At 43.2% G+C, this 22,302-nt stretch overlaps 1 protein-coding gene across 2 annotated transcripts in view; it reads left to right on the top strand.

The window, feature by feature from the left end:
* Positions 1-1,410: 1,410 nt before the first annotated feature.
* Positions 1,411-22,302, top strand: part of NINJ2 (ninjurin 2) — a 44,485-nt gene continuing 23,593 nt past the window's right edge. The window contains exon 1 of one of the 2 annotated variants that reach the window (XM_039707846.1): positions 1,411-1,802. In XM_039707846.1, coding sequence (XP_039563780.1) covers positions 1,770-1,802 — 33 coding nt within the window. In that variant the 5' untranslated portion in view covers positions 1,411-1,769. Of the gene's footprint in view, positions 1,803-3,843; positions 3,955-22,302 lie in introns of those variants that run through there. The other variant, XM_039707847.1, reaches the window with a different exon arrangement.

Consider the following 22,302-nt stretch of genomic DNA (forward strand, 5'->3'; position numbering starts at 1 on the left):
GGCCAGCTTTCATGGGCTGTTTGCTGGAAGCTTGTTCACAAAGGACCTGTACAAGATGAAGCCCTTCTAACTCCCAGGAATGCCTTAATGAATACTGTTGGCACCCACCCAGGGTAAATTATCTATTAATAAACAACATATATTTATAACTTGATTAACCATGACATCTTTTTATAGACTACAGTAAAAAAAAAAAGTAAATTAAAGCAGGTAATTATCTATATTGGCATCTGTGCAATAGTATGCTCACAGAGAATTTTAGTTAACATATAGGGTCCTAGCAGGCCAGCAAGTCAACAACAGCAGCAGATGGCTGCATTTGGGGTTAAATGCTCTTTATACTATGGAAAAAAAATCCAAAAGCCAATACGTGCTGGAGAGCAGCAATGAGTAATCTCTTTCCCCTCACCTGCACTTCCCTGCAGAATTCAAACAATCACTTCAGTGATAACAAGAAGCAGGGACCTCAATTTTCATTCAAAAGTAGGAACCTTGGTGGTGGCTTTTGATTATAGAATCAGCCTAATGGTTCCTGATGGGCTTTCAGCCTTAGGCCAAATCCTAAGGATGAAATGAGCTGTGTCCCAGCCCTGTTTTCCTGTGTAACACTAGCCCAGTCCCTAAACACATCTCACTGCTTCAGCTCATACATCCATACTTTAAAAAAAAAAAAGAAAAAAAAAAGCTGTATAAGAGGAATGCAGAGGGGTTACATTCATCAGCATTTTGAAATGAACTTGCAGTACTAAGCACTAGTATTTTCACTGCAAAATGAGGCCTTTTGCTGGGAAGCATCAATGCAACAGGATCATCTACTGACAGACTTGTCAGCACTTTTAGGCAGGCTAGAGTATTAGAGCACGCATTTGGCTGAACTGTTTACACAGAATATATTCCTTACCATAAATTTTCTGCGCTACTGTAACTACAGAAATTCTCCTTCAAAAGCCAAACATGCCTACCTGATTTGCAAGTAGCACAAAGTAGCACTTTCTCTAAAATCTAGAGAATTATTGCTGATATTTCTGCCTGAGGAACCCACCTAGTAATAATAACAACATGTTTTCCTACACTGTGACTTGATTCTGGCTGCACACATTTCCATTCCAGTGTCATTCGTAGCTGTTTTTAACTTCAGCGAAAAGCAAGTTTTCATTTCAGCTAAGACCAGACATATCAAATTCAACTGAAAAAAAATGTTGGGGAGGGAACAGGAAGGGCATTTTGGCTGGGGAGGAAAATGAGAAGAAGGGACTGTTAAAAGAATAAAGTGTGAATTTTCTCTGAGATGTAACACTATCTTAGCAACAGCAGCAGCAACTAGCAGGCACAACTTTTTCGCCTCTTGGCTTTTCATCTGCACCTTCTGCTGTGTGGAAGGAGGGAGGGAGAGAGGGAAGAGATTGGGATGGCTGCTGTGGCTTCTCAGCCCATGCCAGGAACCTCTTGGTACACTGGCTGCATCACCACGTCCCTGCCCAAGTGAGCTCATGGGGCTCAGCTGGGCAGAGGTAGCGCGGCCACGCAGCGAACACGAGTGTCATGGAAAGTCTAAGAGGGGCACTTGTTCCAGGGCTGCCTGGACAATGAAGAATGGGCTGCCACCCCCTGTCTCGCCCCCCAGCCCATGCCAGGGGCGGCTGCCAGCACATGAATAGCAGGACTGTTCCAGCAGCTGCGCCCTGGGCCGGCGCTCAGAGGCTGCAGGAGCACAGAGCGCTCCGCTCCCGCTCCGGCTGCTCCGGGGACACGGACCTGGGGACGCAAGGATGGCCTCGGAGAGGGACAGCACCAACCCTCATGTGAGTCTGGCTCGGGGAAATATCCACCAGAGGGGGAAGTGGGAGGGAAGAGCCCCAGTTTGGGGGAAACATCCATCGCTTCTATCATTTGCTCCTCAGCTCTGGCAGCAAATTTCCTTTGAAAAGTCAGTTCTGCTTTTTTCCTCTGTTCCCCTTTGAAGAAAAACCAGTGGCAGGATGTCTGCTGTGTTCTGCCAAGAGCAGTTATGAGCCTTTAAAAAAAAATAAGGGTTAGAAGAGGGATATTACTAAAAAGAGATGCTTTTTAGGGAAGGAAGGGCAGCGGAGGAAGAGATTAGCCTTCAGCCCTCAGAAGGAGGCAGCACAAACTCTACAAGCTGCATAAGTCTGAGCTGTCCCTCATCTCACAAAGCCTTTCTCTGTTTGGCAGAAAGTACTCTCAATCTGGAGAGGAGAAAAAGAAATAAATACAGCAAATACTGAGGGAGTGAAGAGGCCAAGGTTTCCTATGTACGGTTTACAGAGAAACAAAACTTCTTGGTGAAGCTCTTTCAGTTCTCTGTGTTCCTACTCTGAGTGTTTGTGTTTTTTAAGAAGGGTGTTTTTCTTGTGTGCAGCGTGCGTTCTCAGAAAGGGCAACTACCCAAGGGCTGGGAAAAAGAGAGGAAATGGAATCAAAAGCCCAGATCACAAACACCCATCAAACCTCAGAAGTTCAAGTCCAGATCTGCACTTCAGACAGCTGTGAAGGGAAGAATATGAGGCACTGCCTAGGGCACAGCTTCCAGCCCTGAGTAGGTGGCATAAGGTTTTAACTTTGCAGCTGATTTTTCTGTCTGAAATGGTCTTGATCATCCTTAGACATGGCAGTGGGGAAGTCACTCTGGGGTCACAGGTATTTTTCTTTGGCCTATGTCAAAGAAATTAAAATGGTAAGATTTGTGCCCTTGGAAATAACCAGGACAATGTTCCTTAACTAGAAAGAAGTACTGAGATTCCCCAGACCTGCAGAATGTATCTCCAGTGAGATACCAGGGGCAGAGCAGCTTTTGAAGACCTGGGAGTAGTTATGCTCAATAAGAGACACAATTAGTGAGGAAGATGCACAGGTAGCTATGACAGTGAAAATGTACTTTATTAAGACTTTATTAAGGGAGAGATAAATGTTAGTCTTTCCTAGAACTAGACAATAAGAGGAAAAATATAGACATCATTAAACCAGGAACTGATGATAAAGAGAGGACAAGAAAATTATGCTAAATAAAAAGTCAAATTAACTCCCTGTATATTAAATCACTCCGCTCAGTGGAAAGTTTCAGGTCTATCATGAATTTAAAGTCCAGGTATAACAGATGAAAAAAATCAGCTTCACTGATTAAAAATCTTATAAACTACTGCAAAATTTTTGGTTTAGAGTTTTCTCTTTCAACCCACCTTGAGGTTAAGTGAAGAACCAAATGTGATCATGCCAGCATTTTTATAATACTTAAATAAGTAAGTCCAGAAGGCCAAAGGTTCCTTGAGTTGAGTGACTGAGAAGAACACCCCATCTGTTTCCAGAGCAGGGAGGTGTAGAGTGTGCACCACCACACAGCTGCCCCAAGAATAACTGTGCTGCTGAGGTTTCCTTTGTGACAACTCACGGGGAAGCCAGCAGGCAGCACAAAACCTGGTGAATGCACACAGATTCTGGCATGCTTATGATCAGGAAATACAGTTTCAGGAGAGGGAGTGTTACCCTCCTGGGTGTAATAAATAAAACCCCTTGATCAAACGAATCTAGTTTGGTTCAGACTCCAAAGGATGTAAGAGCATAAGCTGCAAATGGAACAAGAACTCCTCTGGTTTCAATCTGCTTTCTGGAAACCCACAAAGAAGCAGAGTTGACCCAGTGAGCATCGAGGCATGAGCTTGGAACACCAATCATGCGATTAACACATGAATAGCGAGCGGCTTTTCCAAGACTCATTTATCAAGGAACAAAGTAAGTCGTGGGTACAAGGAGTCTCATGCATACCTTTACTATCACATGTAATTTGACTGCAAGCCAACCACTTTATTCTATAAATAAAGGCCGGAGTGAGCCTTCTTTGAGCTCTCCTGACTGCATGGCAGTGATTTCCCCTTGCACTGCGACAGCCCTCAAGGCTGCCTCTCCAAGCAGCGACCTTTTACCAGCAGCAGATCTCTGGTAAGTGATTGATGCTGCACATAACTCTGTAGTATGATAACTTTGATTTCTGCCCTGGTAACTTTGATTTTATCTCAGTAACTGTTTTTTTGTTGTGCCTTGGTAGTTTCAAATCATTGTTCAAATCATTGTGCTGTATAATAACAGACTGAAGCTTGCCATCAAACATTTTAAGTCATGTTTTTGCAACATCATATTAAAACCACTTTCACAAATATCTTTGATGATGATTCTTGAAGTGATCTAAATCCCAAATAACTTGTTCATGACATATTGGTGTAGTTGGAAGAATCCTGACTCAGGATTCAGGACAATAGCTGAGACAAGCAGAGAGTCCTGTAAATGATGTGACTTGACAAGTGTGAGGTAAGGGGAGGAGTGGTCAGTGGCAGAGGAAAAAAAAAAAAAAAAAAAGTGGTTTTCAGTGGAAAGTACATTTAAAACCCTCTTTTGATTCCCTGCTCTGAGCAGTGAATGCAGAACAGGTATGTTCTTGGAAGTTTCCAGCTGTAGGTTTAGGAAGATCTCGGGGAATGCGCACTGCACACTGCAACGCCTGACTCACTCCTCCTCAAAGAGCTCCTGGATGGAATAGCAGGAGCAGTCATGAAAGCTGACTATGATACAATACAGAAAGAGGAATTTTTATTTATAGATGAGGGTCCTGTGTCTGAAGCAGTTGCCAGTACCTCCTAGCATTTCTTACACAACATGGACAGGCTAGGCAGGTAACTAAAATGAAAACAATGGACCTTTGTCCTCACGTAGGAGACAGCAGGAAAAGGCCATCAAGATTTAAGAAGGCTCGAAGGAGAACTGATCAGTCCCCAACTTTTTTTTTTGCTTATTCTGAAGCATGAACAGGAGCTCAATCAGCAAAATTGAAAGTGTCTGTAACAGGACTCCCACATCCAGCATGTCATCAGCCTGTGGAATTTGCCATCTCCTCAGGCAGGTTAGGAGGTCAAATATTGGGGCGAGCAAACATAGAAAAGAGGTCGGGAGGTCCAATAACAATATTTACAGTTATGCAAGCTAAAAAAGGTACCTTCAAATTCCATAAGCCAATAGCAGGATAAAAATAAATATTGGAACTATTCAGTTCCCTACAGGCCGTGGCACAATTGCTGACCAGACTACAAGAGGCAGCTTGCATTAGAGAAATTAGATACCAGCTCTCTGTAAGTGGCACCTATGACTGCTTTTTAACAGCAAAAAGTATCTCCTATTGATCCACTTTCTCCCTCACAAAAATTCTATTGTTCTGTGTGCTTCCAAGGAGTCTGTTTTCCCATTCTGACTTCTAGGAAGACCAGCAAAACCTCAAATGGTGTAGAGAGAGAGGCAAAAAGGAAATGGTGAAATAGAAAAAAGACGCAAGAGTGTGCAGCCTTACATGATTCATGCCAGGCAGTCAAGTGCTAAGAAAATAAATAAAACCGGAATGAAAATATTTTAATTAAAAATATTAATTTACCTATTAAAAGATAAAACTTTGACATTATTTAATCTGAATGATGCATTTTTCTCCCCAGACATCTTTATTTGTGGCTTCCAAGTGAAACTTTCACCTTCCTCTATTAAACACCTGTCATTGACAAGAAACCAGGCAGAGAGCAGTATCCTGGTGAGGTACAGCAGAGTACATCCTGAGATAGCTGGGATCTGAAAAACACATTTGGGATAGAAAAAAAACAATCCAACAAGACCCCATCATCAATTTCCTCACACTTCAGGAAACACAGGTTTATAAATTAGAAGTATGGCTTTGATAGAAACACTCTGGCTGATTTCCCTGGACTTATTTATGCTGTTGCCCTCCTGACTCGCCTCCAACCCTTCCACAGAGATTTGCAGGGGGAAGAAGGGAGGAGAGAGCCATACAGGACAGTTCTCTCCAGCAGCAAAAGGCCCTTTAAATCTGTTCAGCTGTGTACCTCAGCTGCTGCAGCTCACGATCTGACATATCAACACAATCCTGTTTCATTGGGGATTTAAGCCAGTGTCCCAGACTTTGAATGGGGGTGACTGAGACAACATCATTCCACCACTCCCAGCACAGCAGCTGATCCTAAATGGCTCCATAGTTTTATTAGATTTACATTTTTATGTTTTCTTGCAGGGGTGTTACCTTCTGTACAAATGGGTGTTTAAGGGATGTGTGCTGGATGAAATGTCATCCGTGTTCGTACTGCAAAAGAGGTCATATAGTGTATGTTGTGTCTTTCTTTTTATAGTTTCTTACTCTTTGGATAAAAAAAAAAATTACAATCCTCTGGGATGAGAAGCAGAAGTAATACCTCACCATTTAGGGAATCATTCATACTTCAAAAGTAAAAAAGAGTAAACAGCTAAAATAATCGTTCTGGAAAACAGGCCCTACACTGAAATTTTTTGGCAGGAGTTGCTTCATGAGTACCTTGAATGGAAAATACATCTGTGGAAATAAAGACAGGTTTACAAGTAACTTGCAAGGAAAAAAAATATTTAAAGTAATTGCATAGTTTACTTCCAGTGCTCAGTTTTGGACCAGATCTACAGCAGGCAGACTTTAGAAAGGCAGATAAATAGAGTCAGCTACAGGTCTAACGGTGTGGACTTTTCCAAAATGCCCACAAAACAATTGGAAAGTCCCCCCTTACCACAGTAAATCCCATCTCTCACATCCCACTTTCAGTCTAACTCTGAACACACAGAGAGTGTGTTCACAGCTGGGCTAGATTTTCAGTTTTTTTGGTGTTTTGTGGCTTTAACTTGTGCTTCAAGGCTGTGATGTGCTTACAAGTTCCTGCTTTGGGCATGTATTCACCTGCTTCTGCAGCAGCCAGTTTGCACTCTCCAGTGCTCCAGGACCTCTCCTCTCCTCTCCCATTCCTGGAACTGTGGCAGTCTTGTATTGCCAAAAAAGCAATGGCCTGCCCCAGGGGACTTCAGCAGCATTATCTGGGCTCTGTAATTTGGGCCTGGATAGCGAAAATCTCCACTGAGAAAGAGCCTTTCAAAGAGAAATCTAAGTGCTTCAGAAAAATCCACTTCTGTGACATCCTTGTACATTGTGTGCAATCCAGTCATCAAGGCTCATCTCACTGTTTTTAATTAACCCAGTTACTCCAGCCTCTCAAACAGGATCCCACTCCAGGGTTACACTCCATTGCCTATGCCATTCATTGAACTCTGGCAAAGCTGGTTCAGAGAGATAAATTCAAAGGAAACTAGCCATTTTTTGGCAGGGTTAATGTTCTGCTTTGCTGTTCTGCAGTGGTTCCAGGGAGGATCACACACCTGTCCACGGCTGTGTGGCCATGAGAGCATGTACAGACAATGGAATACCTCCTTTCAGAGGCAGCTACCCCTCACTTCTGATCAGAAATCTGAAGGTTCAGGTCTTGGTATAGCCAGTGGGAGAAGCAGGGAAGGCCCTAATCGCAACAATGATTGCTCTCACTGGTGGATGCCACCCAGACTGCAAGATTTCAGGCTGCTCCTGGAGAGTAAAGCCTTTACAGGGCTTGGGCAGAGATTCACTGTGCCCTAGTTAGTCAAAAAGCAGGTGTTAAATAGGTTATTAGACTTTGGAGCAAGAGTGACCCTATGCTTTTCTTCCCCAGCTGAAAATGTTTGTAGCACTCCCTGTGCTGGTGTCAGAAACCAGCAACACTCACACTGCAACACAGACAAATGTGGTCACAACGTGCTGGGGAGAAAGAGACTAATTCTTGCAGTTAGTACTAATTAGTTCTTGGTTCTGTTGTCAGATGTGACATTTCCCCACTTCCCTTTACTTTCCTCCTGCCTGCTCTACCTGGACATGGCCACATTTCCCACCTGGGGTGAATGTTTGCTTAGGCCCTTCCCAAACTCTGGGATAGTATTTTTCATCTTGGGTTTCAAGGTATCTGGGGAAAATGAGGCACGTGTGGAGTTAAATATACCAGCAGTGGTTGATGCGCACCCTCACACTTCACCTTTTGAGGGGCAGTGAAAGAAAAGCAGGAGTCTTTCTGAGGGATAGAGCCTGGTCCCACACTGCCTTGGACACGTCTGATACCAGTGAACAGCCAGAGCCTAGGTGACAATAAAATGTTAAAAGTGGTGAGGGACAAAAAATGGGCTCTGTAGAAGCAATCTGATGAAGCCCAGACATTTCTACAGAGAAAACTGGGAGAGGTGGAGGGAATGACCTGGGTCAGGGGGTGCTGCCACATACCCTGAGGTAAGGGATGAGAACCCTAAAGCTTGACTGCTATAAAGGTTTATTAAAAATAGCAGGATTTCTTTGTAAAGCTTGTACAACTGAAGCAGGGAGAGCAGAGAGGAGCACAGGCTCTCCCTGTGGGCATGGGCAGGAGGTGAACTGGCACAGGACCTGTGTGACAAGATGGCACCTGTGCAGAACAGGAGGCTGAGGGGACACTCAGGGGCCCATGACCTACTGAGAGTGACATCTAGTCAGCATGGCCATGCCCTATTTGGGGCAGCAGCCACACCAAACCATCCCAGAACAAGCCTCCTGTCACCCCTGTGCTGCTCCAGCAGCTTGGCCTGGCCTGCTCCTTGGCCACCACCGTGACTTCCCTTCTTGCACCTCCTCCTCCTCCTCATCCACAGCCCTCAGGGACACCATCTCCTGCCACGCAGCCATTTCACACACTGAGATGCAGATCCACCCACTCACATGTGCACCTTGCAGATTCCAGGGCACAAGGAGGTTTGGTTGCAGTGGGTAACCATATTCCTGCTTATGGAGGTGGCGACACAGCTCTCCTGTCAGGCCAGCAGTAAACCACTGAGACATCTTTGTGACTGGGAATCCTCTGCAACATGAAATATCTGTTCAAACACAGCTAAATTGAATTTTTCTATCTTTTGTCAAATAGTTGCCCTTCTCACCTTCACTCCAGCCTGTGCCTGAGAGCTGATCCATGCACCATTCTCCCTTTTTGCCCCCAGCTGACACACAGGTACAGCATTTTCCCTCACTTACCACTGAAAATGGAAGCCTCCAGTCCAAGTCATCATTTCTCAGCCCTTTCTGTAAAATCTGTATTATTTTGCTATGTTTCTCTTCTGAGAACCAAAAATGGGCAGCGCTTCAGGCATACAATAACCACGTAGAGAAGTGTGAGCTTCTCCAAGTACAAAAAGGGTGAATGGGCATTTTCACTGCCATTTCCCTATGCCTGGCTTGTGAGTCAAGTGTTTATAAAACTGTCTCTGAGGAAAGGCAATGCAAGAAATGAGCTCTACTACTGTAATCTAGACTGCCTCAGGTATGTAAACATATAACAGAAACATTTGAACTGGACACCAAAATGATGGAAGGGCCCAAGTGCAGAGGCTGCAAGATCCACATCACCAGTTACCATACACCTTGACACACTCCTTTGAACTAGCCAAGCTATAATTCCTTGTCAAATTACATGAATCAGATATGTGACTCTGTAATTACAGCTGTGAAAACCATTATACACAGGATCTTAGAACTTGCTATCCAAAATAACCCTTGGGGAAGAAATTTCTCATTAAGCTGCTTGGGTCAAGGTTCATTGAGTGCTGGAAATTCTGGGGGAATCCTGTTGGCAGATTTAGAGAAACAAGAACAAGAAAATGAGATCATGTTTTGGTTTGTGGCTTCTTCATGCTCTCTTGGTTTTTTTTCTTTATTTTTTCCCTAATATTTATGCATATTTGCAGGAGTTTTCTCTTTTGCAGTCACATAACTGAATAATATTATGTGAGATTTAAAAGAAGGCCCAAATTCACCACAGACCTTGATTATGTGACAAAAATAACTGCTCCTACCAATCTAACAAGAGCCAAAGGGTGGCCAACCATCCTTCTATAGCCTATGTTTTACTGAAGGAGTATTTCTGCAGAAAATAACAGCACAGAAATATTCTCCCAGGACTTGTGTGAGAACCAAGTTCTTCCGCCCCTAGTTTTCCAAGAGTGCTATGAATATCAATGAATTTAATTTCACTATCTCCACATGGAGCAAGAGGTGCTTTCCTGCCTATTTCACAGATATTAAGTCACGACAGAGATGGTTAAATGAACACTGAGGTACCCAAGGGCACACCAGTGGTGCCAGACAGAAAAGACTGAGCAGCTCTGGATGGGCAAATTGCCACAGAGCAGCATTCTTTGGTTTCATCTTTGTCTCACAGGTTAAATTCTTAATCTCCATCAATTCTTGAAGGAATCATTGAAGATGTTTTTAGTCACCAGAGAACACTCTGTTACTTCACACAGTGTAAAGAAGAGCATTAACTGAAGCTGTCAATAAGAGACCACACATAATTCCTTCCCCTGCTGAATGTTAACTTCAACACCCCTTGGAAACAAATTTTGACACGCTTTCTAAAGTTCAGGCACACAGCTGTGTTTGCACCTCTTTCTTGCTGGAGCTGGAGTCACTCAACCACGCTGGTGTAGGACGAAACCCCAAAGCCAAAGGGAAACAAGCTGAAATACGTTAAACAGAAATTCTGACTCAGAATGGCCATACGAGTTCTTGATGCAACTTTTCAACTTGAACTTTGCACCTCCTTCTGGCTGATTCAAGATGAAACGTTGCTGCACGTCCCTGTGTGATTCCAGGCTGTGGCCACACACTTTTTGCTGACTGGAGCTGGAACAGGGAGGTTCATCCTTCCTCATGACCACCATCAATAATTACTGCTGCCTCAATGCCATGCTCAAATTGTCACGACTGTCTGGGCTAGGAAAGCTCCATTACTGAGTGTCTAAGCTAACCCAGATCATTGTGAAAGAACTTGTTTCAGGAATATGTCTGGGCACAGAGAGAAATAGCAGCTCCTTTACACAGGCCTTCATGTATCTTACTGCAATGGGATAATTGCTTGAATTCTTGAATATTTCTTAGCTGAAGATCTAGTTATTCTATGATTATCAGAAGATAACACATACAGGTTCTTCTTCACTTAGTCGTAAAAAATAAGGCAAACAGCTAACAGATACAAATACAATAAAAACTATTCCTACACAACATTGGCACCTGGGGTTTATCTCATCTTTTGCCCATGGTGATACCTTGACTGGCAATCCACACTGATCAGGGAGACACCCAGCAAAGGACTGATACACTACAAGAAAATATACTCTGCTGCTGTTTTGTTTTAACCAAAACATTTGAACTCCATCCTCACGTGCTAGATTCTTGGGAGCTGACTCTGGCCCAATTCCTTAGCCAGCCCCCATTTTTTGGCACGTGGTTGTGAAAAAGTTGCCGAAGGGAGCTGTGTCAAAGGGCTTTTACTTTGCTCTTAATGGCTCCACGTAGGGCCTGAAGGAATCTGAAGCGCTCACGAAATGTGGTTTCCCTGCTGGTGTTTGCTGTTCAGCTGGCTCAGCAGCTCAACCATTTAAAACCATTGTGAGTGGATTTAGCACTTGGGAAATAATGCTGGCCTGTTCAGACCCAGGGAGGGATGGGCAAAGTCCGCTGGTACAATGAAAGCCCCTCTTACCTCCTTCTCCTGTGGGGAGCCAGGGTGCAAGGGAGTTAGAGGGAGAAAACTACTCACATCCAGGTGATGCTACACAGATATCAGGTGAAAGAGACATGGGCCTACCAAAATAAAAAAAGCTAATGTGTTCAGAGGAAGGAATCACTTTGGTATCCCAGAAGAAGAAAAAAAAACAAAAAAAAACCCCAAAAAACAACCAACCAACCAAAAAAACCCCAATAAACCAAATTAACAAAAGAAACCTCCCACCATTCATGTATAACATTAAAAATCAGTGGGTTTGGTTTGCTTTAAACTAGTTTACTTTTCAATGGGTACCCTTCTTTTCTATAGCACAACAAGTACAGAAAAATTGTTTCCTTAATTCCCTTCCTCATTTAGTTTCACAGTTAACAATATCACGAAGAAAAAACCCACACCAAGGAGCAAATCATGAAGGAGAAGGAATAAAAGAGGACCACAGCCCCAGAAGAAGAGAGCTCCAGTGGGATGCGTTCCATAAAATCACAGGCTATGAATGCTAGTAAGACAAATGGGGGGAACAGATACAGAGAACAGAGTCCCAGAGGTCTCTGAATCCCAGAAACCAGAGATGATGGAGCAGCCCACGTCCTCCTAGTCCATAAAACAGAGTCCCAGAGGTCTCTGTCCCCAGAAACCAGAGATGATGGAGCAGCCCACGTCCTCCTAGTCTGAGCTACTAATATAGCAAGAGGTGTGTTTCGTCCCTGAGCTGATCTAATGCCCAATTATTCTGCTGAGACCACAAAAAAAAAGGAGATAACAGGCACACTGTAGATCTGTATCCTTGTGCAGAGATTTGAACTCAGGACCAAGCTCAGACAAGCAATTCAAGAACAGATGGCAACAGGTCTTGGTGGCTACTAATCAGACTGGCTTTTGGTTAGTGATGTGGAGTTGAGGATTCCTCTGATTCATTTCCAAAGCCCTCTGCACTGCCTTCAGCCATGGGCCTCCAGCTGAGCTACTGAGCAGGGTCACTCTTACAGTGTTCAGATTTTTGGGCCATGCCCAAGTGGCAGCTCCCTTGCAGGTCCCTCTTTGGGAAGGGGAAAGGGCTCAGGACTCGGCAGCTACTGAGCAGGGTCACTCTTACAGTTTTTGGGCCATGCCCAAGTGGCAGCTCCCTTGCAGGTCCCTCTTTGGGAAGGGGAACGGGCTCAGGACTCGGCTCTGGGCCAGTGTGGGGGTGAACTCGGGTGTTTAGGGCCAGGGGGAAGCAGGAACATCCCAGAGAGCTTCCTCTTGCTTCACCAACACTGCACAAACAGGGACATTTTCCCATCTGTGGGAGCAGCTGACTCAGACACTGGGCCAGATGAAGGGAAAAGTGTCCCTCTCATTACCAACAGCAAAGAATGGCTAAAAAAATAAAAAAAAATTGCATCACTATGTGGCTGCAAATGATAACAATACATTCCTCTTTATTCTGATCCAAAAGCAATTTTTTTCTTCCTTTGTTCCCCTCCCTGTGTTTTCCTATCTGATGAGAACTTGTTTCTCAGCTAGGAGCCCAGTCAGTCTGTTATTGGTGTGCCTAATATAATTTTTACGTTCCTCCCATTTTTTTGTTTTACATATTATCAAATGACTTATGAAAAGTGAAGTTCAGCCAACCAAACCTCAAAGGAGTTATGCAAGAGCAAGTAGCCCTGAGCTTTACCACAAGCCCTGTACATCAAAGCTGCACGTCCATGGATTGATAAATCTGTTTATGGGGTGCATTGTGGGTATACAGAGATGAAGCTATGGCTGGCAGGTGCTGTTCCCTAAATCAGAAGGCTCTGTCTCTAGCCCTGCTCTTGACCTCTCTGAGAACTGAGGGGCAGTATCAGGCCAAGTGACTCCTCCAGCTGAACCAGTCAATTCCACACGGATGATGCAATTCCACACACGATACATTTGTACCCTGCACACTGACAAACAGCTTCTCCCTCCTTATCGTCTGCTCAGTGGGCGTAATTGTGAGGCTGATTCAGCAGAAATGAGAGCTGTGCTTGTGGGAAGTTTGTGTCAGGACCAGCCAAATACACAGGCTAAGAGAAGGCAGTGATTTACTGATCACAATCTTTACATGGAAAGATCTGTGGGCTTTAAAGGCCCTCCTCTCCTTTTGGTGCATTGTGAAGGACAGGTAGCACCCTGTGACTCCTCTTGGTTGGGCTGCAGATGATATTTTGGGGACCTAAAATTGTGGGTCTGTTGTATCTGTTACAGAGCAGCATTCAGTCTGCCTCTTGCCCAAGGCACACACGTTACATACACAGGCAATGCTAACATGTTGGTACCTGTGAGCAGAGGGAAATGCACATTCTGCACTCGAGTGCTGCAGGAGCTGAGGCACTGAGATGATGGAGGGAGGGCAGAGGATGGATTGCAAGGTAAAAGGTCTTCAAAAGGCCCAAGAAAGCAAAACTTTTTGGTGCCAGGTTCAAAAACTGGAGAGAACAATTACAATGATTTCACTAAATAGTAATAAGATCCCCTGTCAGATAGGGATAAATATATATTAAAGTCACTGGTCATGATAATCATATTAATGAGTAAAAAAAAGCTTATTTTGCCCACTTTCTCTGGTCATGCTAGCAGCAGAATCAAACAGAGTATCAGGGTGCCCTAACAGAATATGAGAAGTCATTAATAAGAAAAAAAGAGGCAAATTGGCTTTTTGTTTTGGTTGGGTTTTGTTTAGGAATTTTTTTAAGGAAAGGAAAAAAAAACCAGGACAAAAGATTGCAGTGAGTGCACAGAAAGGCACCACAAAACCCCAGGACTACTGCACAACACATTGAGAGTAAAGCTGAGCTGCTCCAACAGGGGTGAGCTCTGCTGGGGGAGGCAGAGACCCAGAAAGGAAGGGTGTGATCAGGAGTGAATAAACTACAGGAATAAACTCCTCAATCGTTTCATGGTAGGTATTGCAAATGTTTCAGTGTGTAACTAAAACTGGGAACTAACATGAGCCATTTGTCTAAGCCCAGGCCAAGTAAGGACCCCCACACCTGCCCTGCAAACACAGTCAAACACAGCCATCCAGTGCCCAGGCTGCCCACTTGGTCCAGGATTCTTCTTCCTCCTCCCCAACTCTTTTATCCTTCCTCCAACATCCAGGAGTTCATTTGGGCACAGCTTTTGGCTATCCCCTTACAGGAATCCAGCTTCAGTACACGATGCTTACTGAGTGAACCCCACTTGAAATCCAGAGCATTTGCTCTGCACCAGTGGTTCCCACTTCTTCTGTCCCTTGGCCATCTTGAAAGGAGAAACTACAGGATAAACTCTAGGTACAGTGAGAAAGGAATCATAAGAAACTCCAGTTCCTGCAAAGTTTTGTTTTCCCACTCCAAAAACTTAACATGTTCAGTGTCTGAATGTGGAGGGTTTTTTCAGAACAAGACTGTGTTTGCAGAATGTGGGCATTCAATTGTCATAGAAATGGTTATTCTGCTTTAATCTCCTCCCATTCCTATTCTGGCTCTGAGGTATTTGCTTCCCCAGCACAGTCTCCTACTGAGGAAGGCTCCTTTGCTACACCCTTTTCCAAAGGTCTCTCAAAGCAGCATCTACTCAGGAGATCTCTGAAAAGCACAATTGTCACTGAGGGGATTTGGGCCTCCCTTTAATTTCTGCCATGCTGTACTATGGCTCCTCATTATAAACTTAGCTCTTAAAGGTTCTTTGTCTCTTTGCAGGGTTGAAAGTTGCTGACTGAATGTCTGGGTCCAATTTTCCACCAGTCCTCCTTTAAATGGCCATTCTCAGCTATGCAAAGTGTTTGCATAATGCTACAAGGTCATTCACACATCAATCTTATTTTACATTTTGAACCTGTTTTGCAAAGGGGTTAATGAGAAAACAAAACACAACCTGAATAATAAGTCACCAGAAAAGAACCACAATCCTAATCCTTCAATACAGAGCCAGGACAGCAGTTCCTGTCACAGAGGGAAGAGGATGGGCATTTTTCTAATCTGAGAATGTAATTCCCAGGGACGGTGTATGAGAAAACAGCAGTAATCTACAGAACACCCAGGAACAGTTGTTGAAAGATTTCCAGGGTGTTACTTTTGGCAGGACATCAGGTTCCATTAAAACCCACTGAAAACACTAGCCCAACAACAACAATAATAATAATATTTTACACAGATGAAGAGTCTTTTATCTAAGGCTCACTGCAAATGATGAAGGAGCTTCTTGAGGAGAGGTGAATAACACTGATGCTCCCCAGATACTGCCACTGATTTGGTGATGTGGAAAATAGGTTATTGTGTACAGACTTTAGAAGGCACACAGAAAAGAGTTAACATGCATAGGCAAGCTTGGGAGCATTCTTTATGGTGAACTTACAGGGATATTGTATTGTATTTTTTAATGTTTTCAGTAAATCAGCTGCTGGCATTCCACATACACAATCTGAGCGCCTGTACAAAAATCAAGTAACCAATGACTACATTGTGCAAACACACAGAGCACTTGCTGAGTTCATTCACAGCTACTTCACTCTAATGTGAAATTTATGTACTGTGCTTCAATTCCTCCTTGGCATGCTCTTGGATGTTTTCTGACACTAGTCTGGACTTGAAATCTGTATATAACCACATAGAAGTGTAGGAACAATTATGGACCGGAAGTGAGAGATTGGTATAAGCTGCTAGAGGTTTTGGATCCAAAACTTTGCACTGTGAGCCATTCCAGAGTGTGGCTACCTTTCACAAGGCCTGAAATTCTGCATCACTCTGGGTCACATATGAATTCAGCCTGTATTTCACGTGCCATACTGCGAAGATGTTGCTTGTGGTGTCACAGTGGCAAAATCTGCAGTGAAATTTAAATTCTACTGCACCATGAACAGTTTTTATGGCTGAATTGGATTGCATGGGACTTTTTGGCACAAACACATCATCAAATGTTGCTGCCCTGACCTTACCTAAGTGACCTTAAGAGGACAGCATATATTGAGATAAATGCTTCCTTCCCTCAGGGTTTCTCAGTTCATATTTTCACGTGAGGATTACATCTTGCTCTTTGTGGCCACTTTCAGAGACAACACCACTCTTCTTTCCCAGCACAGCACTCTCCTCAGGCAGCCAAAGCAGTTGAGCAGTCATTGTTTGTGCCTGGAGTACACAGACCCTGGAATTTCTACTCACTGCCTACATGAAGGAAACGATGAGAAGCAAGTCATGTTTCCTCTGTGTCACAAGGGTGACAACAATAGCAACGAAGGTTTTGTCAAGACAGCCCCAGTTTCAGCAGTGACTAACAAGCAGAAAGATTAGATATTGGGATGATCTAATAGCCTGCTGCTCCCAAAAGGGGGAAGCCCTGCTCCACTCCAGCCCATGACCCTTTGCTCCCTCCTTATCTCCTGCTCCCAGACTCATCCCACCTTGCCCTTGTGCTGGAATTTGCCAAACCCTTTTTACAGACAATTCAGCTCATTAAAGCTGAAGGAAATGGTCTCTTTTAAACTTTTTTTTTTCATTTTTATTGATTTATTTTAATTTAGTTTAGCTTATTGAACTGGATTGGCTCAGACAGGGTGTTAGGAAAGCAAAAGTGCAAGAGAGCACAAGACTCACAGCAGGAGCATTTGCTCTGGACTCTGAGATCTTCACAGCTACAAGGTGTAACCCTCAGAGTTGAACAGAAGACACTCTGTGGCTGCTATTTTCACTTTTTTCTTATTGCTACTTTCTGAGATAATTCAGCCAAGTCAGGAAGCAGATCAGCAGAATAATTGGTGTAATTCAGAAGTCTACTCAGCTACAAATGCAGAAGAGAGAATAATTCTGTATTATATAATACCACAAAAGAATGAGGAGTGGAAATTAGAATTGATGACACATAACTGGCTTAGCTTTTATGGGTTGAACATAGCATGATGGCAAGGTATCACCAATTCTGGGAGCTGTGTAATGCTTTACTCACTCTCAGATATATCCACATGGCTTCCCTGTGGCTTGAAAAAACATCTATCACCAACCTAAAATACAGAGGAGCTCCCCAGGCATCCTGAGTCACTGCAGCATCCAAGTCCATTTTCTCTGTCCAGTTTTGCTTGCCCTACACCTGGAGGGCACCTGGTCAGAATCCTTAAAGGACCTTCAGTACCAGCATTACTGGAGTGTTTTTCCTCCCTACAAAATGCACATTCTGCTGTTTCCTTCAGCACTCAGTTCCCTACAGAGGTGACAGATGTGCCACTGCTGTTGTTAGAGACAGGTTAAAAGTTTACAAACTCGTCTTAGCAGCTGTGTTTGGGAGTTAAATTCTGAGAACCACTCCCGTCTTCCCAGATTCTGCTTTTGAACAGCCCTGTAGTTATGGTCAGACATTAGAGAGATTTCTGTGGTGTTAAAAGAATGTTTTGGAATTTCTTGTCCAGATATCTGCCCTCAAAACTTAGCAGATGACTCACCAGCATCCACCTCGGTTTGTTACTGAGCTAAAACTTTTATCCCCTCAGTTTCTTGTGAAGTTCCACTCTGTATCTCTTCAGAAGCAGATCCTGTTCTAACGCAAAAGAACAAACAACGTGGGAAGCAACTCAGAATTCCAGCTTCCTAAAGCTCTTGTGTTGAATTCCCCAAGCCCACGTGCGTGTATTCCCAGAGGCATTTGCACACATAAATCACTGCTCGCTTACATCTGGCACACGCACAGAGCCCACTGCTTGCTCCACATGTGCTGCTGCTGCTGACTGCAGGCTGCTCTGCAGATAAGTTTGAAGGAGTTCCTTTGTAATCAGGAGGCACAAAACCTGCCTCTTTTGCTGATATTCTTTATGTGTCAGGCTCGCTGTTGCCTGCCACTTCCTGACAAAGTTTCTGCAGCCTTGCACCCGTGGGATTATCAAAAGAGGTGCTTTCCATCCTTGGCAAGTAAAAAAGATATTTCCACCTCCCAGATGTTATTTGGTTTACCTTGCTGTACCTGTAAGTGACCACAATTTGACCAAGCTTCAATTTCAAGAAAAGCAGCTGTCTAAAGCAACAAATACCACCTTACCCAGACCACCCCCTCCTACCCAGGCTGGGGACTTTACTGCAGTCTCACTATTTTGCTTGCATATTCAGCCCCAAATATAGAAGATATGGCCAGAGAATTTCAAGCTAAAAATACCAATCTTGTGCCATATGAAGGTTATTTTACCACCTTCTACCAGGGTAAGTGCACATCAAGTGAAATTTTCAGGGTGGTTTGTGAAAATTCCTTTGTAATACAACATTGATCATATCTCTTTCAACTGTAATTTTTTTTCCCCAGCAAGTGGATCAGATTCCTTCTGGGTCCTAAACAACAGCTTTTTGAGAAAGGAATATTTCTTTTACTCTTAACCTGGAAATTTACAATCTGGTCAGAACTGCTTTGAGTTATGCAAGTCCAGATCTGCACTCCTTTCATAACTGCCTACCATGGTAACAAAGAGGGCAGTGCCATGTCTGGTCCCTCAAGCCTTGTACTTGTGCCAAAGATAACCAGTTATACTGGCATAATTAATTTTGATGCATTAATAGCACAACAGTTTTTGTCTTTACCAGCTGGAATATTTGCCAGTAGGATTTGGCAAACATAATTTAACAAAGATTTTTCCTCTCTTAAGAGGCAGAACAATCCCCGATTTTAAAGAACAGGAGAGGAATCCTCATTTAGGGATTAATCATCACTTCATAACTCCTGCAAAATTCACACTCCAGGCTCTGATTTAGTTATACACAATTGCTCTGGCTTACTAATTAAGAATAACAGGGGTATTAGCCTTTCTTCTTTTAGGTTTTTTAATTGCTGATTTAAAACTTCTCTCGGTGTGAGAAGCATTGCTAAATATCTGAAGTGTAAAATAGCAAGGACATTTGCATCTCCAGCCAAACCCACAGGGGTTGAAAAGAAAGGCAAGATTTACATTCAGTTCCTCTGCCTATAACCTGGAGGACATCTGGAACTCTTCAACCTCCACTCTGTGAGAAAGGGACTTCTCTCCTGAGGGTGCAAAGCAGATTCATATTTTGACTCTATTTGTTGTCACTGAGAGGGCTTGAGCTTGAAATTATCAATTCCCTCCTACAACTTTTATATGAGACAAAGCAAGAAGTACTCCAGAGACACATGAAGCTGACACTTACAAAGCCTTTCTTGCTCTTTCACTCGAGTTCCTAACAGGTATCCAGCTTTTCAGCTCATACAGGTGTCCCCAACTATCCTGAGTCACACTCCATTTATTGTGAATGGAAATGAAAGAAAAATTATTTCTCCATCTTACTTAAGATAGGGGAAAAAAACCCCAAACCCACCTTCCCTTTCTAATTCTAAAGCAGATTCCAATGAGTTCCAGTTTGTTATCAGTACTGATAAGGCTACCCTAATGGTAGGAAGAAGATGATTTACAAGGGTCAGTCCAACACATCTGCTGGATATTACTCTAGTCCTTTACCAGAGCACTTTGATAGTGCTGCTGAATGGCAGGGGTGATAACTCATCTCAGCCTGATTAAGGCAACATTTCTTCTAATAACTTGTTATTAAGAAATATGTGATTAACTTTTACTTCGGTACTCTGTAGGGATTTATTATTTTCCTGAGTGCTTTGAGCCTGATTTGATAGCAGTTTTCAATTAAGAAATTTGATGCCAACTTTGATTAGGCTGCATCAATAGCTTTTCTCCCCTCCCAAAAAAGCTCTCTTTGTTCACTCCTTTATGCTACCAAGACTTGCCAATCTCTTTTACCTGCAGAATTTCTTTCTAATAACAATAATAAAAAACCAGCAGCACACAAGACTACTCGCTGTGCCAAGCCAAAGCTCCCAAGAACAAATGGCAACATGGAAAGCACGCAGAGATGTGAGCAAGAGGAGACTGAGGAGAAGGATGATAAGCCTGGAGGCAGTGGCAGAAAGGAGCATGGGCACGAGGAGCTCAGGAGCAGGGGCAGGCCTGGGGCAGCCATTAGGCAAATGAGGCTCATCCAACCATGTCCCCATCACCAGGGGTTCCACAGGGAGCCACGTGAGCTTTTTTCCTGATTGACCTTGATGAAGGGATGCTGGAGGTAGATAGTTAAACCATTCCAGCTGGGACATCCTCAAGACACAGTAAACATTCCCACTGGAATGATCTGCTCCTCCTGGCTCCTCAGTGTCAAGACTCAACAGGACGCTGACTGAAAACTCGTTCTAAAAATGATTGTGGTACGTGGGGTCCTGGGGGGAAATGGTGGTGGAGCAGCATCTGCTTTACTCCTCAGCAACTTTCAAACACGTCTGGAGGGTTTGCATGTTGCATATCCTCCTGCCACGGTAGCAGAAATGGTTTGGGAGGGTCTTTGGCATGGAAAGGAACAAATAGAATGAAAACTGTTTGTACTGGACACTACTATTAGATTTCGTTGTGGTCTGTCTTTCTATGGGGGCCTGGATTCCCAAAGGAAAAGAATTGCCTGGAAGGTCCTTTCTGTGCATTTTTCCAGGTAGCTGCAATAATTTCTTTCTTATGGGGATGTCATTTCCACAAGGCAGTGCTTTCTCAGTTCAGGAATATTTTCCTGATAGTGCAAGCTTGCAAGCTGCCCAGAAACACAGGGTAGTCCAAAGGGGGCTGCTTGTTCATTTAACTGTCGAATACACAGCTGAGGTAAGAAGTGTTTTTTCCATTTCCCCCTCCATTTCTAGGTGTGCTCCAGGGATTAAATGCATTTTGAAAAGCACTCGTGCTCTGTTTGCAGCAGCAGCCATCTCTTACCCCAGCTGTAGCAGGAAAAGCTGAGCTCCACTGCAGTGATTTTCTAACATTCCAGTGACCTGACTATCCACAGGGACAGGGTATTTTTGATAGGAAGCCCTCAATTCTTCATTCTGTAGACCCAGCTGCTCCACAGAGGCTGACATCATTTGACCACAAAATACAATGCTAACCACCGAGTTTTTTTGCCAAAATATAATTTGATAGCTCAACACATTAAAATTTCTTTTGGAACCAGTGTCCACTATATATGCTATTATTCACCAGTGGCATGCATTCAATGTGTCTCTATGCAATCATCCAACAGTCTTTTTTTCTATGGATGTATTTGCCAAGATAAAAAACACAAAGAAAAATGTAAACCATTTTCAATGTGTTTCCAACTGTTGGACTAAGTTTTCTGATCCACATTGTTGAGTTGGGATCTAAATTAATGAATATTCTCCTTAGCAGCTGCTATTCAAACAGTTAGGCTGCTTTTAAATTGTTTTATTATGATCTGTAAACCATTAAAATTAATATTATCAGGTGGGACTACACATATGGACAATCTGGGTTCATTACGGAGCAGGTCATAGGGGAAGTTGCTTCTCCCCCTGTAGTCTGGAATGATTTCATAATCTTTTTTGGAATGAAGAGTTCTCTTTAAACAAAAAAAAGGTCCATCTTTCCAAATATATGCTGGTGTTGCTGTTGCCAATTTGACAGCTGTGACATATGGACATTTCACAGGAAATTTGGAGGGTTTTTGGGGTTGTATTTTTTTCCCTCAGGCAGCTCAGAGTCCTGAAAGAGCTGCTGATGAAATATTGAACAAGTGCTGTTAACATCTACTTCCAGCAATATAACAGCTCAGCTATAAATTTTATTCAGAATAAAATCTTGATATGGAATAGCTTTCCACTGGAAAATGTTCTAATGAATCTTTTTGAAACTGTGTTGAGAATACCAAAATTTGTGAAAGTTTTCCATCTAAATGTTTCAGAACGAAACATTTAATCTTTTCACTTTGAAATTCCTCTTTATTTTGTATTAGATTGACCTGGTATTTTATGTTACAAAACATTCAAAATATTTTTTGAGCAGTTGAAACATTTT

This window comes from Passer montanus, unplaced genomic scaffold (assembly GCF_014805655.1).
Source record: "Passer montanus isolate IOZ18808 unplaced genomic scaffold, ASM1480565v1 scaffold20, whole genome shotgun sequence".
NCBI lineage: Eukaryota > Metazoa > Chordata > Aves > Passeriformes > Passeridae > Passer > Passer montanus.